Source organism: Syngnathoides biaculeatus, chromosome 7 (assembly GCF_019802595.1).
Source record: "Syngnathoides biaculeatus isolate LvHL_M chromosome 7, ASM1980259v1, whole genome shotgun sequence".
Classification (NCBI taxonomy): domain Eukaryota; kingdom Metazoa; phylum Chordata; class Actinopteri; order Syngnathiformes; family Syngnathidae; genus Syngnathoides; species Syngnathoides biaculeatus.
In genome coordinates this window covers 25,759,107-25,774,448 of record NC_084646.1, presented here as the reverse complement: position 1 = coordinate 25,774,448, position 15,342 = coordinate 25,759,107, and the positions used below count along the sequence as shown (strand labels likewise).

Below are 15,342 nucleotides of genomic sequence, written 5' to 3'. Positions count from 1 at the left end.
ACTGTAGATAGATCTGGGCTAAGCATGGCCCGAGACATGGATTAGGTATTAAGAAAAACTCATATGGTAAGCAATTTTGATCATTTTGATATCTTAATTCAGACATTTAAAGTAGTTTCTAGTTTTTATGTCTTTTGACATAGTACCCAAAAACTTTAAAATGAAAAAAAAATATTGAAATGGTTGAGACAAGATGACAAATAATGCATCGATCAGACTATACAAGAGAAATTTGCTCTTTCACAACTACCACAATAAAATCTTGTATTCCCTTACCACCTAATGCATTTTTTGACAACATTGGTCTTTATATTGTCAACTCAAATGGGACTGAATACTGTACATACCAGAGGGATGACAACACGAGAGAAAAAATGGATGGAAAAAAGTTTGTTAGTGGTCACTGGTGCTCAGGACTTTAACGGACCTTCATGTAAGGCTTGCTTGAGGTACGTTCACATACTTTTAATATGAAGCAGTTTGCAACCACACAGCACAATGTTATGTAGCCGAGTAAGCCAGCCTGCCATCCTGTTGAATTCATGATCAGAGCAGCGAATCCCAACCTTTTTGGAGCCAAGGAAAAATCGCACGGCACACACACAAAAAATTGTCATAAAACATAGATACATTAATTGCCGCATGTACTTATCCATCCATCTTCTACTGCTTATCTGGGTCAGGTCGCGAGAGGCCTTGACACCCTACTGAGGAAACTCATTTCCGCCACTTGTATCTTCTTCTTTCGATCATGACCCAAAGCTTGTGACCATAGGTGAGGGTAAAAACATAGCGCCACCAGTAAATTAAGAGGTTTGCCTTTTGACTTAGCTTTTTTTTTTTTTTTTTTTTTTACCACAATGTATTGATATAAGGCAGGATGGTGGCACAGATGGAAAGCGTTGGCCTCACAGTTCTCAGGACCCGGGTTCAATCCCAGCACTCCCTATGTGGAGTTTGCATGTTCTCCCCGTGCCCGCGTGGGTTTTCTCTGGGCACTACGGTTTCTTCCAACATCCCAAAAACATTAATTGGACACTCTAAATTTCCCCTAGGTGTGATTGTGAGTGCGGCTGTTTGTCTCTATGTGAACAAGTTCGTGGTGTACCCTGCCTCGTGCCTGTTGACAGCTGGGATTGGCTCCAGCACTGCCGGGACCCTTTTGAGGAGAAGCGACTAAGAAAATGGATGGATGGATACAAAGTACACTGTAGATGTTGCACCGATCCGCATTCTGATCTCCCACTCCATTTTGTCCTAAAGCTGCATAACCTGCAAAAGGCAGAGATGTAATACTGAGGTCACCAAACCAGACTCCTCGCGGTGCCTCGGTTGCACCTAGAGATTCTGTCCATAAGTTATGAACAGAATCAGTGAAAAAACGGAGCCTTGACAGAGTCCAACTCTCACACCGAACGAGTCCCGATTTACTCCCGACAATGCAGACATAACCCCGACGCTTGGCGTACAGGGACCGGACATCTCGTATCAGGTGGTTCGTTATTCTATATCCCACCACCCCACTCTGCCGATAACAATACACTATCCCCAATTTCCACACGATATTGCATGGGCATGTCAACCAGGATAGGCCACAAAATCTAGGGCCTTTAAGAACTTCTCCACTTCCAGGGCCTTGCCAATGAGGAACTTGTTAACAACCTCGGTGACCTCAACCCCAGAGATAGGAGGGCCTGCCTAAGAGAACCCAGACTCCGCTTCCTCATGAGAAGGTGTGTCATTGGAATTGAGGAGGTCTTCAAAGTATTCTCCCCACTGACTCACAAAATCTCAAGTCAAGTCCTGAGACACCGGATAGTAGACCAGGATTTCCTCAAAATCATCTGGAAGTCTTTCTCCATGGCCTCACCAAATTCCTCCCATGTCCAAGTTTTTGCATCAGCAACTGGAATCCGCTTGGCCAGCCGGTGCCCATCAGATACTTCAGGAGTCCCACTGGCAAAAATGCTCAATATGACTCCTTCTTCAGCTTGACAGCATGCCTCGCTGTTTGTGTCCACCAATGGGCTCAAGGATTGCAGCCACGAGAGGCACCGACCACCTTATGGCCACAGCTCCAGTCCGCCGCCTCAGCAATGGAGGCCTGGAACAAGGTACACTCGGACTCAGTGTAACCCACACACCACTCAGGAAAAAATGTGTGTTCTCTGTCCCAGAGGTAAACATGTTTTGGTCCAAAATGGGGAAATCAACCCCACAAAAAAAAGCTTCAGACTATGTGTAGATGTTGGATGAATCTGGCAAGAAAGTGTCATTAGCCACAGTGAAAGAAATCCAGGACCAACATGGGAAAGACCACTCAGTGAGAATGAAGCCATTACTCCTAAAGAATCATAAAAAAGTCAGGTTACAGTTTGCAAAAAGATACCCATACAAGGATCATAACTTCTGAAGGCATGCACTGTGTCCTGATGAAACTAAAGTGGAGCTGTTAGGCCATAATGAAGAACATTACATCTGGAAGAAAAAGGGGGAAGCTTGTTGATCTGAGAACACCATACCAACTGTGACGCATGGAGGTGGCAGCATCATGTTGTCGGGGTGTTTTGCTGCAGCAGGAACTGGAGCTCTTCATAAAGTAGATGGCATCATGAAGAAAGAACAATATGTGAAGATATTAATACATCAGCCAGGAAGCTAAAACTTAGGTGCTAATGGTTCTTCCAAATGGACAATGACTCTAAGCATACTTCCAACATGGTTAAAAAATGGCTTAAAGATAACAAAAGTAATGTCTTGGAGTGGACATCACAAAGCCCTGATCTGAATCCCATTGAAAATTTGTAGGCAGATCTGAAAAGGCATGTGCGAATAGGGCAACCCACAAACCTGACTCCGTTACACCAGTTCTGTCAGGAGGAATGGGCCAGGATTCAACCAGAGAACTGTCAGAAGCTTGTGAAAAGTTACCCAAAAAGTTTGAACCAAGTCATGCATCAATCCATCGATCTTCTATCACTTATCCAGGCCAGGTTATGTAGGTACAGTAGTAGCTTTAGCAGGGATGCCCAGACTTTCCTTTCCCCAGCGATTTCATCCAGCTCTTGTCATGTCAAGGGAAATGCTACTCGATACGAAGGAAATGTATGTAATGTTTTACCTTGAAGAAAAAAAGTATAAAATTCTGTAAGAAATTCTAGCTTCCATTATTGTGGCATTTAGCAAAATTAATAAAATTAGGTGATCCTGACTGACCTGAAAGGAGAGAGCTTTAATCTGATTTGACTTCTCATAGTGAGACAAAAAATGAAAATTTTGAAAAAAAAAAAAAAAAATTGGCAGAGTGTATGTAAACTTCTGGCTTCAACTGTACCTTGACTGGGACTATGGCTTTTTAGCCCAGCATTACAACCGCAGAAGTAACTTAACTAGGTTTTACTATTCTTATGTAACGTGCATCATTTCAAGATTCTTAAGATATGATGGAACTTTCTTTAAGGTCCCCCTGAGGGCATTATCCCCATGGTCCTAACGTCTGCTACTCAGGAGCACTTCGGGTGCATTGCTGATGAGGACGTCACAGGGGAAAACCCCTACAAGCTTCTGAATAAAGATGACATCTTAGAGGACATGAAAACAAAAGCCGCAGTGTCTGATTTCAGTCCTGTGAAGCAGATTATTCTGGTGAGGCGTATTTTATTGTCATATTGTCACTTAGGTAACAGCTACAAAGATATTGATGATGATGATGATGATTAGGATCTACAGAGTCCCATGTTAAAAGATGTGGCAAAAAACAAACATTTGTATTTTATTATGGATATATAACTAGGGATGTGTCAAGTGATATAATACCATCTTTGTTGTATACTTTTATTTTGCATAAATATTCACAAATGATATGTGTTTTAAGACTATTGTATAGCAAACCATTTGAATGATCCAGGTGTGCTTTTACACAATCAGTGCAGTTTAAATGACCGCAGTTGTTTAACACCCATCCTTCCATTTTCCTTTTCATTTAATTTCATTACTGCTTTTCCTCTTCATAATGTTGCACTTCTCCCAACTGACTTTTGGTATAAAGCAGGATACAGCCTGGACTGGTTGCCAGTCATAAACACAAACAAACAAACACATCAACAACTGTGGATGACTTGGTTTGTACAGTTAACCGACTATGACTGTTTTTCACCCATGCAAATATGTGGATAACATCTCCGCACCATAATTTTTTACCTTTGTCATAAATAAAGTGAAAAAAATAAGTATTTGAACACCCAGCTATATTGCGAGTTCTCCCACTTAGAAATCAGGGAGGGGTCTGAAATTTTTTGTGACACAGCTGCAAATAAGTATTTGAACACCTGTTTATCATATCAGCTAGAATTCTGACCCTCAAAGACCTGTTAGTCCTCCTTTAAAAGTCCACCTCCCCTCCATGTATTATCCTGAATAAGATGCACCTGTGTGAGGTCGTTCGCTGCATAAAGACACCTTTTCAACCCATATAATCAGTAAGACTCAAACTTGTAACATGGCCAAGACCAAAGAGCTGTCAAAGACACCAGAGACAAAACTGAACAAGTCTACATGGCTCAAAAGTTCTACGGAGAAATTGCCGAGCAGCTTGGTGAAAAAAGGTCCACTGTTTGAGCAGTCATTAGAAAATGAAAGAAGCTAAACATGATGGTCAATCTCAATCAGAGTGGATCCCCATGCAAGATATCCCCTCGTGGGGTCTCAATGATCCTTAGAAAGGTGAGGAATCAGCCCAGGACTACACGACAGGACTTGGTCAATGACCTGAAAAGAGCTAGTGACTGTTGGTAATACACTAAGATGTCATGGTTTGGAATCATGCATGGCACGGAAGGTTCCACTGCTTAAACCAGCACATGTCAAGGCCCGTCTTAAATTTGCCAATGACCATTTGGATGATACAGAGGAGTCATGGGAGAAAGTTTTGTGGTCAGATGAGACCACAATGGAACTTTTTGGTCATAATTCCACTAACCGTGTTCAGAGGAAGAAGAAAGATGAGTTCCATCTCAAGAACACCATCCCTACTGTGAAGCATGTGGGTGGTAGTATCATGCTTTGGGGGTGTTTTTCTGCACATGGGACAGGTCGTGGCTGGGACTTTCAACATGACAATGACCCAAAGCACACAGCCAGGAAAACCATGGAGTGACTCTGTAAGAAGCATATCAAGGTTCTGGCAGGGCCTAGCCAGTCTCCAGACCTAAACCCAATAGAAAATCTTTGGAGGGAGCGGAAACTCAAGTGTTTCTCAGCGACAGCCCAGAAACCTGTCTGATCTAGAGAAGATCTGTGTGGAGGAGTGGGCCAAAACCCCTCCTGCAGTGTGTGCAAACCTGGTGAACAACTATAAGAAACGTTTCGTTAATTGCAAACAAAGGCTACAGTACCAAATATTAACATTGGTTTTCATTGGCTTGTATGGGGTGGACAGGTGTCTTTATGCAGCTCGCGAGCTCACTGCACTGCATCTGATTCTGAATAATACATGGTGTGGAGGTGGACTTTTAAAGGCAGACTAACAAGTCTCTGAGGGTCAGAATTCTAGCTGATAAGGAGGTGTTCAAATACTTATTTCCAGCCGTATCACACAACTAAATCGTTAAAAAAATCAACAACTGCAGGAAACGTTTGATCTCTGTAATTGCAAACAAAAGCTACTGTACCAAATATCAACATTGGTTTTCTCAGGTGTTCAAATACTTATTTGCAGCTGTGTCATGGAAATAAATCATTTCAAAAAATCATATATTGTGATTTTTGGACTTTTCTTTTTAGATTATCTCTCTCACAGTGGACATGCACCTACGATGAAAATTTCAGACCCCTCTATGATTTTTAAGTGGGCGAACTTGCAATATAGAAGGGTGTTCAAACACTTATTTTCGTCACTGTATAATGAGGTGTCATTTTTGGTTTGAAATACTCATATGTATTATACAGTGCCCTGTGAAAGTATTCAGCCTCCTTGAACTTTTCAAAGTTTCGCCACATTTCAGGCTTCATACATAAAGATATATATATATTTTTTTTATTTTTATTTTTTTTTTATTTTTTAAGAGTCAACAACAAGTGGGACACAAACATGAAGTGGAATGATTTTTTTGGGATATCTTAAACTTGTTTAACAAATAAAAACCTGAAAAGTGGGGCATGCAATATTATTCGCCCCCCTTGCATTAATACTTTGTAACGCCACCTTTTTCTGCAATTACAGCTGTAAGTCGCTTGGAGTATGTCTCTATCAGTTTTGGACATCGAGAGACTGAAATTCTTGCCCATCCTTCCTGAGAAAACAGCTTGACCTCAATGAGGTTGGATGGAGAGTGTTTGTCAACAGCAGTCTTCAGCTCTGCCCACAGATTCTTTATTGGATCCAGGTCTGGACTTTGACTTGGCCATTCTAACACCTGGATACGTTTATTTGTGAACCATTCCATTGTAGATCTGGCTTTATGTTCTGGATCATTGTCCTGTTGGAAGAATACTCTCTGTCCCAGTCTCGGGTCGTTTGCAGACTCCCAACAGGTTTTCTTCCAGAATGGACCTGTATTTGGCTCCATTCATCTTCCGATCACTATTAACCATCTTCTCTGTCCCTGCTGAAGAAAAGCAGCCCCAAACCACGAGGCTGCCATCACCATATTTGACAGTGGGGATGGTGTGTTCAGGGTGATAAGCTCTCTTGCTTTTACGCCAAACATATCGTTTTGCAATGTGGCCAAAAAGTTCAATTTTGGTTTCATCTGACCAGAGCACTTTCTTCCACATGTTTGGTGTGTCTCCCAGGTGGCTTGGGGCAAACTTTAAATTAGCCTTTTTATGGATATCTTTGAGAAATGGCTTCTTGCTAGTCTTCCATAAAGGCCAGATTTGTGCAGTGTACAATGGACAGACTCTCTCACCTCAGCTGTAGGTCTCTGCAGTTCATCCAGACATTTCATGGGTCTCTTGGCTGCATCTCTGATCAGTCTTCTCCTTGTTCGAGGTGAAAGTTTAGAGGGATGGCCAGGTCTTGGTAGATTTGCAGTGATCTGATACTCCTTCCATTTCAATATGATTGCTTGCACAGTGCTCCTTGAGCTGTTTAAAGCTTGGGAAATCTTTTTGCATCCAAATCCAGCTTTAAACTTCTCCACAACAGTATCTCGGACCTGCCTGGTGTGTTCCTTGGTCTTCATGATGCCCTCTGCACTTTAAACAGAACCCTGAGACTATCACACAGCAGGTGCATTTATACAGAGACCTGATTACACAGAGGTGGACTCTATTTATAATCGTCAGTGACCATTGGATCATTCAGAGATCCTCACTGAAATTCTGGAGTGAGTTTGCTGCACTGAAAGTAAAGGGGCCGAATAATATTGCACACCCCATTTTTCAATTTTTTTATTTGATAAAAAAGTTTAAAATATCTAATAAATTTCTTCCACTTCACAATTGTGTCCCACTTGTTGTTGATTCTTGACGAGAAATTTTAAATTTATATCTTTATGTTTGAAGCCTGAAATGTGTAGAAAGATTGAAAAGATCAACGGGGCCAAATACTTTCACAAGGCACTGTATTTCCATTCTGTTAACAGGATTATCCAGAAGATGAGCTTTTGCTAGTTTATGATAGGGACTTCACCTATGGACAGTTGTTTTATCTGGTTGTAACACCAGAAGCCAAGGAGCGAATCCTCAATGTAAGTAAAATACAATTAATTGACGCTTTGCCTTGTCGTTTTGCTCTTTATGTGGCAGTGTACTAAATTTACAGTATTATTAAGTAGCAAAATTCCTAGACCTTTTAGACCTTTTTAGTGTTGCCAGTGGAGTAAGATACATAGAAGATGGAGGAAGAGGTGGATTTAAATGTAAAAAATAATCACTTTTGGGAAGACATATGTCCATCTTTGATTTACACATATTTCTTAGAGTTATCCAAGCCCAAATTGGGATTTTAAATAATGTTCAACCAATATTTCAATATTTATTTGAATATACTACAAAGACAAGAAATTTTAACATTCAAACTGATAAAATGTATTCTTGTAATTATTATTTAGGAAAATAATCATTAACTTGGAATTTTTTGACTGCAACATGTTACAAAAAAGCTGGGACCTGTGGTAAAAAAAAACTGAGAAAGTTGAGTACATACAGGTTTTGGAGAAGCATGCTGCCATCCAGGCTACATCTTTTTCATAGACCCACCCCACATCCCCACCCCACCGATTATTTCCCTGCTTTTTCAGCAAGACAATAACAAATCACAATATGCACATGTTCCAACAGCATGGCTTGGTAGTAAAAGAGTGCAGGTACTAGACTGGCCTGCCTGCAGTCCAAATCTGTCTCCCATTGAAAAACAAAGTTTCAATAAATAGTGTACTCAGTTCCCAAACATTAATTGAACGTTGTTAAAAGAAAAGGTGATCTAACACAGTGGTAAACATGACCTTGTTCCAGCTTTTTGGGAAGGTGTTGCAGCCTTAAAATCCCAAGTTCATAATCATTTACTAAAATCAATAGAGCTCATCTGTTTGAACATGAAATACAGAATATTGTCTTTGTAGTGTATTCAATTAAATATAGGTTGAATATGCTTTGCAAATCATTGTATTCTGTTTTTATTTGTTTAACACAATATCCCAACTTGATGGGAATTGGGCTTGTATTTGTAGTTTGCATTGGTATACATGAGAAGTGCATACAGAGAAGGGATTTTGGCATTGTTTCCTTACAACTCCTTACAGTTTAATAGAGTCCATTCACCAAAATGGTGGAAACACACACTATATAGCTCTACACTGCAGTGTAGATGATGAGTAATAACCACCAATAAATTGAACTGCACTTGCACAATCAATTGTATATGTGCATTCTTAGGTTTGTAAAAGGTGAGTTTGAGTACATATCTTGCAATGGATGTTATTAGAGGTATGAGAGGTGTATCTAATGCAATGGCTAGTTAGTGTATAGTATCATGTTTTGTCTTGTTTTGTACTTGATCTGCAGCCCCCTGAATCTGAGCCTGAAGAAGATTTAGTAAATGAAATCAAAACTCCGGAACCAAAGGAATGGATATCACTTGGTAGTGAAAAAGAAATAGATGAAGAATCTGTGAAAGAGACAAGAGGCAAGGTGATCCATCCAGTGTTGGAAAAAAAACTGTACATCTGAACTTTTTCATTCATTGTGGTCACCTATATTCTGTCCCCCTCATTAGCTTATGTACAAGTTCTCCAGAGCTCGGAGGGATTTTGGGATGCCAGTCTCTTTTTCAGACCGCAATGTCACAGATGCCAAAGATGGCAACCTGGAATGTGTGTCCTACCAAGACAGACGATTCAACATCAAGCTGTTACAGAGGGATTGCGGGGTGCAGGCTATCCCCATACTTCAGAGCAGCAGTGCCCAGACACAGTGGTACAAATAAATATGCCAGCAAATGAGAACATGCAAAACCTATATTCTTATAATCTATGCAGAATGTTTGTATAGTCATTCTTTATTGAAATTCACAATTAGATTATAAAACACATTATAAATCTTGTGCTCCTTGATTGGACATATATTGAAAGTTATTCTTCATGAACATTTCAGGAAATATATGAGAAATAACTGCACACAGTACACCCCAGGAGAATTGAGCAAAAGTGAGAAGGAGAAGAGCCCCGAACCAAGCTTAAATGATTTCTGTAATTCAGTAACAAACAGGTAAAGAAGATTATATTAATGCTTTACTCTCTCTAGTGCTGTACCGTCTTGTAATGATTTAGCCAAGTAAAACTCATGGGATCCCCTAAAACAGAGGTGTCTAACACAATGAATCAAACTGGGGGGCACGACCCCTAAAAAGGGTGTGCGGCGTCGTGACTGAGGGGAAGGGGGCGTGAATTGTTTCAGCTGTTGTTTCAGAACTGATCTTTCATTCTGAAAAGGTCCCATTTAGTTTGTATGCTGTGATGGGTCAGTTGAGCCTTTCAAGATTTCCAGAATGATGTGGAAAATTATGTAAATATAAACTGATTCCAAAATGAGTTTTTTTGCAAAATGTTCATATACTTTATATATTACTGTGATCTGTAATTTGAACTGTGAATGAAAACACATGTTCATAATTCTGAAATGGCACTATTTATGGCATTTGAGCATGCTAATGTTTCATAAGATTTTTTTCACAAGATTTACAACAATATAATAATCAATAAATATCTCCCCAAATGTAGTTGTTATACTGTATGTGCCCCGAAAAAAGGCAAAAATAAAATGGAATTATATTTAGCTTTTAGGTGACGGATATACTCGTCAGGCCACTTGAGGTCAAATTAGGGTGAATGTGCGCGAACTAAAGCGACTTTGACACCCCTCCCCTAAAATATCCTCAGCTGAAAATAGTCACCAAAGTGTTCATAAAGTTCCAGGATTTATCGTCTTTTAGGTTGTATGTGTTGTTTTGTTTCCGTCGGAGTTGCTCACTGTTTCTTGGCAGACCACAAACCACAGGTGCTTAAAAACAACATGTTTTTGTAGGGTTCTCCATGCCCTTCAGCAAGAAGAGATTATGAACGTGTTCAGAGATGACTGGATGGCTTTGGGGACAGAAAGTGAAGACATTGACTGGTCTGGAAAGGTGTCAGATGCTTTAATGCTGAATCAGGCTTTTTCTGACCCCAGATACTCTCCGGAAAAGGAGATCAGCTGCATGCACTGGCATCCCACCATCCAAAGTAAAGCTAACTCAAAAGTTCCTGTTTTTATTTTATTTTATTTATTTATTATTTTTTTTTGCTCTAAATTTTCAAAGTTTCCAAATGTTTATTTTTTTTCCAAAAAAGTATACGAGGCATAGAGTTGTGCTCAAAAATACTACAGTTGTCTGAAAAAAATTCTCTTGCAATTCTGGCATTTAGCAAATACAAATAATATTGGTAATCCTAAATGACCCGAAAACAGTAAGATATTAGTCTCATTTAATGTCAGCGAGTCAAGGAAATAAAGTTTTTATTACACTCTCAGAATGTTTTATACTGATGTGATGTACAATAGACACATGGATGGACATTAGTATAATATCTAGACGCTATGGTTCTCAGTTTGACTGAGGGTACAGGTGCCAGGTATTTCTAAATAGGACCATTACTCAATTATTGTATGTGCCCCTTTGACATTGAGGCAAGTGTAATGGAGACAGATGTTCCACTGTAATACACACTATATTAAGGAAACATTTTTGATTAAGTTTTTTTGGGTATATTTATTGTATTATTCCTTTTCAAGATGTGATAGCTGTGTCAATGATGGTAAAGAAGAAGCAGCATATGATCAGCTCTACTGGGCCACTCATAGTTTTTTACAGCTTCTCTGACCCAACCCATGTGAAGGTATGTAAAACTGAATGTTGAATGTGCATGCCATTAACGGTCGATAATGCTGTATTTGTACATCGTGTTGCCCAGACCGGTTCTCCTTGAGAATAACAAATACAAATTTCTCACAAGAATATTATAAGAAATATAGTGCCATGAAAAAGTACACTCCCGTTTTTAAAATGTTAAATTTTATGTAATTTTTTTACATTTTTTTTTCATTGTTTCCCCACCTTGATGTCATAAAGCAAATGTAAATATCAGACAACAATAACCCAAGTAAGCATAAAATGCACTTTAAAATTGTTATTTTATTAATTATTGGAAAGAAGAAAACTATCCAAAGCTACCTGGCCCTGTTTAAAAATGTAAGTAAGCAATTTAAGAACTGTATTCACCAACCCCAGAAGCAACAGTGCAGATGAAACATGCAGACTTTGCGGCGAAGGAGACAAATCATCTAAATATCTGTGAATATCAGTTTTCCACATTGCATCAATTATATATATTATAACAGGTGTTTCGGGAGTATTGCTCGACTTTTTCAGTCTTTTTTGCCACCTGTCCCAGCTTTTTGAGGAATTTTGTTGCATCCATGGGCGGCACGCTGGTTCAGCTGGTAGAGCGTTGGCCCCACAGTTCTGAGGACCTGCCTGTGTGGAGTTTGCATGTTCTCCCCGTGCCTGCGTGGGTTTCCTCCGGGTACTCTGGATTCCTCCCACATCCCAAAACCATGCGACATTAATTGGACACTCTAAATTGCCCCGAAGTGTGATAGTGAGTGTAAATGATTGTTTGTCTCGATGTGCCCTGTGATTGGCTGGCAATTAGTCCAGGGTGTACCCCGCCTCCTGCCCGTTGACAGCTGGGATAGGCTCCAGCACTCCCCACGACCCTCGTGAGGATAAGCGGCAAGGAAAATGGATGGATGGATGGATGGATGGATGTTGCAGCCATAAAATTCCAAGTTAAAAAACAAAACCAAACCATAACCAAAAAGCAAGAACGTTTCTCCATTTTAACATTAAATACCTTGTTGTTTTCAATTAAATAATTGATTAAGCATGATTTGCAAATTATTGTAGAGTACACTATTCTCTTTATTTATGTTGAACACATTGTACGAACTTCAATGGAATTGGGTTTGTAAAAACTTAATTTTATGTTCACTTGGGTTGTCTTTGTCTGATATTCACATTTACTTTACCTTAAAGAAGATAAACTATGCAACAAAAAGTAATAGTAATTTGGGACAGAAGTACACGGTTCTAATTAATATATTTGCATATTACTCTCACTTAACACTCAAAGGCTGATTTGTGCCTGCTAACCCATTGATTTATTTGCACTTAAACACCAACATTATCACTTTGAAGAAAAAAATGAAAACGCTATACATTCTTTAAATATATGGGATATTGTCAAATAAGATCCAAAGTGAAAAAGATAATCTTTTTTTGTTGTGCCAAATTTGAGAAGATGTATTGACTGAACACAGACACATTGATCAATAATTGGGGTCAAAAAGTGGAACATAATCCCTCCTAGATGACGCATGTCTTCTTTGATCCATTTGAGGCATGGTTTTCATCTTTTGTTAAAACCGGGGGTCATATAAGCACATTATTCTCTCTAAAGTGTGAATATGTCAGTCCTCTTGTCCATTTCTGCAGCAATTATTATCGTTGGTGTATGTATTTCCACAGAATGCTGAAAAATGCCATAGCTACTTTGTATTACCACTCTGGGCCTCATCGATGATAGAACCTTATTTATCCACATGGTTTTGTGGATTATAAAACCAAGTTGACACGCTACAATGCATAAATGCATTTAATATTGTAATTTTGACATGAAAACATCATGTTTGCACCACATTATTTTTGTATTTATGGTATGTCTTTTTATTTTGCAGATAGTGCTGGAGTGCCCAGAGAACATACTTGCCTTTGAATTTTGCCCCTCTGATCCAAATATTATTGTTGGCGGCTGCCTGAATGGGCAGGTGGTTACTTTGACTCTACTTTCTGTCTTGGCTTGTTTGTCTCTGCAGCCTTTGACTGTGAACAACCTTCTGCAAACCATGTTCATCGATTTCTGCTGCTGATAGTTTTTTTTTAACAGAAATGGTGATCACCAATAACAGGCATGCCAATGTGTGTGCATTAGGTCGTATTGTGGGAAATATCTTCTTACGTCGTACATTTACACCCAGTCCAACATGGTCATCATAAACATGAACCTCTCAAAACTGACATGCTTGTAAGTACCAACATCCTGTGTCTAATGAGCACCTTATTGATACAATAATGTATGGTATTCTGCAAATAATGGTTTATGACATGGTTTTCATGACCCTAATTGTATTCTCATGATATGAGATTGGTTTTGTTAAGTATGGGTGGTATCACCCCTCCTTGAGATATCACCTTATCGTGTTGGAGGGGTTTGTGTGTCCCAATGATCCGAGGTACTAAGTTGTCTGGGGCTTCAGACCCCTGGGAGGGTCATCCATGGGAAAAAGGTCCCAGATGAGTAACCGAACCAATCACGGGTTCATACAGCCCTATGATGATTACAAATATTTGATTTAGTTTTCCTTGCCCAAACGTGGGTTAGTGGTGCCCTCCTCTGGAGCCAGGCCTGGAGGTGGGGCTTGAGTGTGAGCAGTTGGTGGCTGGGTCTGCACAACAAGAGGCTTGGCCAGGCATAGCCCAACAGGTTAATGTGGGTCCCACTTCCCATGGGTTCACCACCTGTGGGATGGGCCATATGGGCCGGGTACAGTGTGAGCCGTGTGGTAGCTGAAGGCAGGGACCTTGGGTTTAGGGATGTGCAATGTCACCTCTCTGGCAGGGAAGGAGCTCGGGTTTGAGGTTGAGAAGTTCTGACTAGATATAGTCGAGCTTGCCTCCGCACATGGCTTGGGCTCTGGTACCAGTACTCTTGAGAGGGATTGAACTCTCTTCCACTCAGCTGTGGCCAAACACCTGTGGGTATACTTATTGTCCCCTGGCTCAGCGCCTCTACATTACATGGCCAAGAGGGTAGCCTGTCTCTGCCTTCAAGTGGGGGGAATGGGTCCTGATTGTTGTTTGTGCCTATCCACTAAACAACTGTTCAGAGTACTCACCCTTTTTGGAGTCCTTAAAGGGAGTGCTGGAGAGCGGTCCCGCTGGGGACTCCATCGTTCTACTTTGCGACTTCAATGGTCATGTGGCCAATGACAATGAGACCTGACAGGACGTGATTGGGAGGAAAAGTTCCCTGATGAGAACCCGGGTTATGTTCTGTTATCAGACTTTTGTGCTCATCACGAATTGTCCATAACAAACACTATGTTCAAGCATATGGGTGTCCACACCCACACTTGGCACTGTCCCCCTTGGTCGCAGTTTGATGATAAGACTTTTTGGTTGTATCATTGGACTTGCGCCCACATGTCTTGAACACTTGTTGGGGAGAGCTGTCAACTGATAACACACCTGATGGTGAGTTGGCGCCAATGGTGGGGGGAAGATGTCAGTCTGGCTTGGCAGGCCCAAACGTATTGTGAGGGTCTGCTAGGAACATCTGGCAGAATCCCGTGTCAGAAAGAATTTCAACTACTACCTCTGAGAAAACTTTGCTCATATTCCAGGGAATGGGAGGGACATTGAGTCCGGGTGGACCATGTTTTCTGCCTCTACTGCCGAGGTGGCAGACCATAGCTGTGGCTGTAAGGTGGTCGGTGCCTGTCATAATGGCAAGCCCCAAACACGTTGGTGGACACCAACAGTGAGAGATACTGTCAAGCTGAAGGAGTCCTATCGTGGGCTAAACCAAAGCCCAAATGATTAGACATGTTGCTAACCATGTATATTAGCTTCCTTGTTTGCTCTTTTAATGCAATAAATAATGCCGCGCATTTCTTTGCGGATAATTATGGAACATTTCTGTTAAAAGTATAGTCAGGCCCAGAGATCTGCTTTAAAGTGCTTAA

General features: G+C 40.5%; 1 protein-coding gene across 8 annotated transcripts in view; it reads left to right on the top strand.

Annotated features, from left to right (window-relative positions):
- Nucleotides 1–15,342, top strand: part of dnai3 (dynein axonemal intermediate chain 3) — a 65,474-nt gene that overhangs the window by 1,788 nt on the left and 48,344 nt on the right. For 6 of the 8 annotated variants that reach the window (XR_009795886.1, XR_009795885.1, XR_009795887.1 and 3 more), the window contains exons 3-11: nucleotides 3,461–3,645; nucleotides 7,587–7,691; nucleotides 9,007–9,132; nucleotides 9,218–9,417; nucleotides 9,595–9,708; nucleotides 10,525–10,721; nucleotides 11,272–11,375; nucleotides 13,276–13,365; nucleotides 13,530–13,622. Coding sequence is in view for 3 of the 8 variants with exons in the window: in XM_061826153.1 (XP_061682137.1) it covers nucleotides 3,461–3,645; nucleotides 7,587–7,691; nucleotides 9,007–9,132; nucleotides 9,218–9,417; nucleotides 9,595–9,708; nucleotides 10,525–10,721; nucleotides 11,272–11,375; nucleotides 13,276–13,365; nucleotides 13,530–13,622 (1,214 nt within the window). In the remaining 5 variants the exon portion in view is untranslated. The remainder of the gene's footprint in view (nucleotides 1–3,460; nucleotides 3,646–7,586; nucleotides 7,692–9,006; nucleotides 9,133–9,217; nucleotides 9,418–9,594; nucleotides 9,709–10,524; nucleotides 10,722–11,271; nucleotides 11,376–13,275; nucleotides 13,366–13,529; nucleotides 13,623–15,342) is intronic. The other 2 variants (XR_009795889.1, XR_009795888.1) reach the window with 2 other exon arrangements.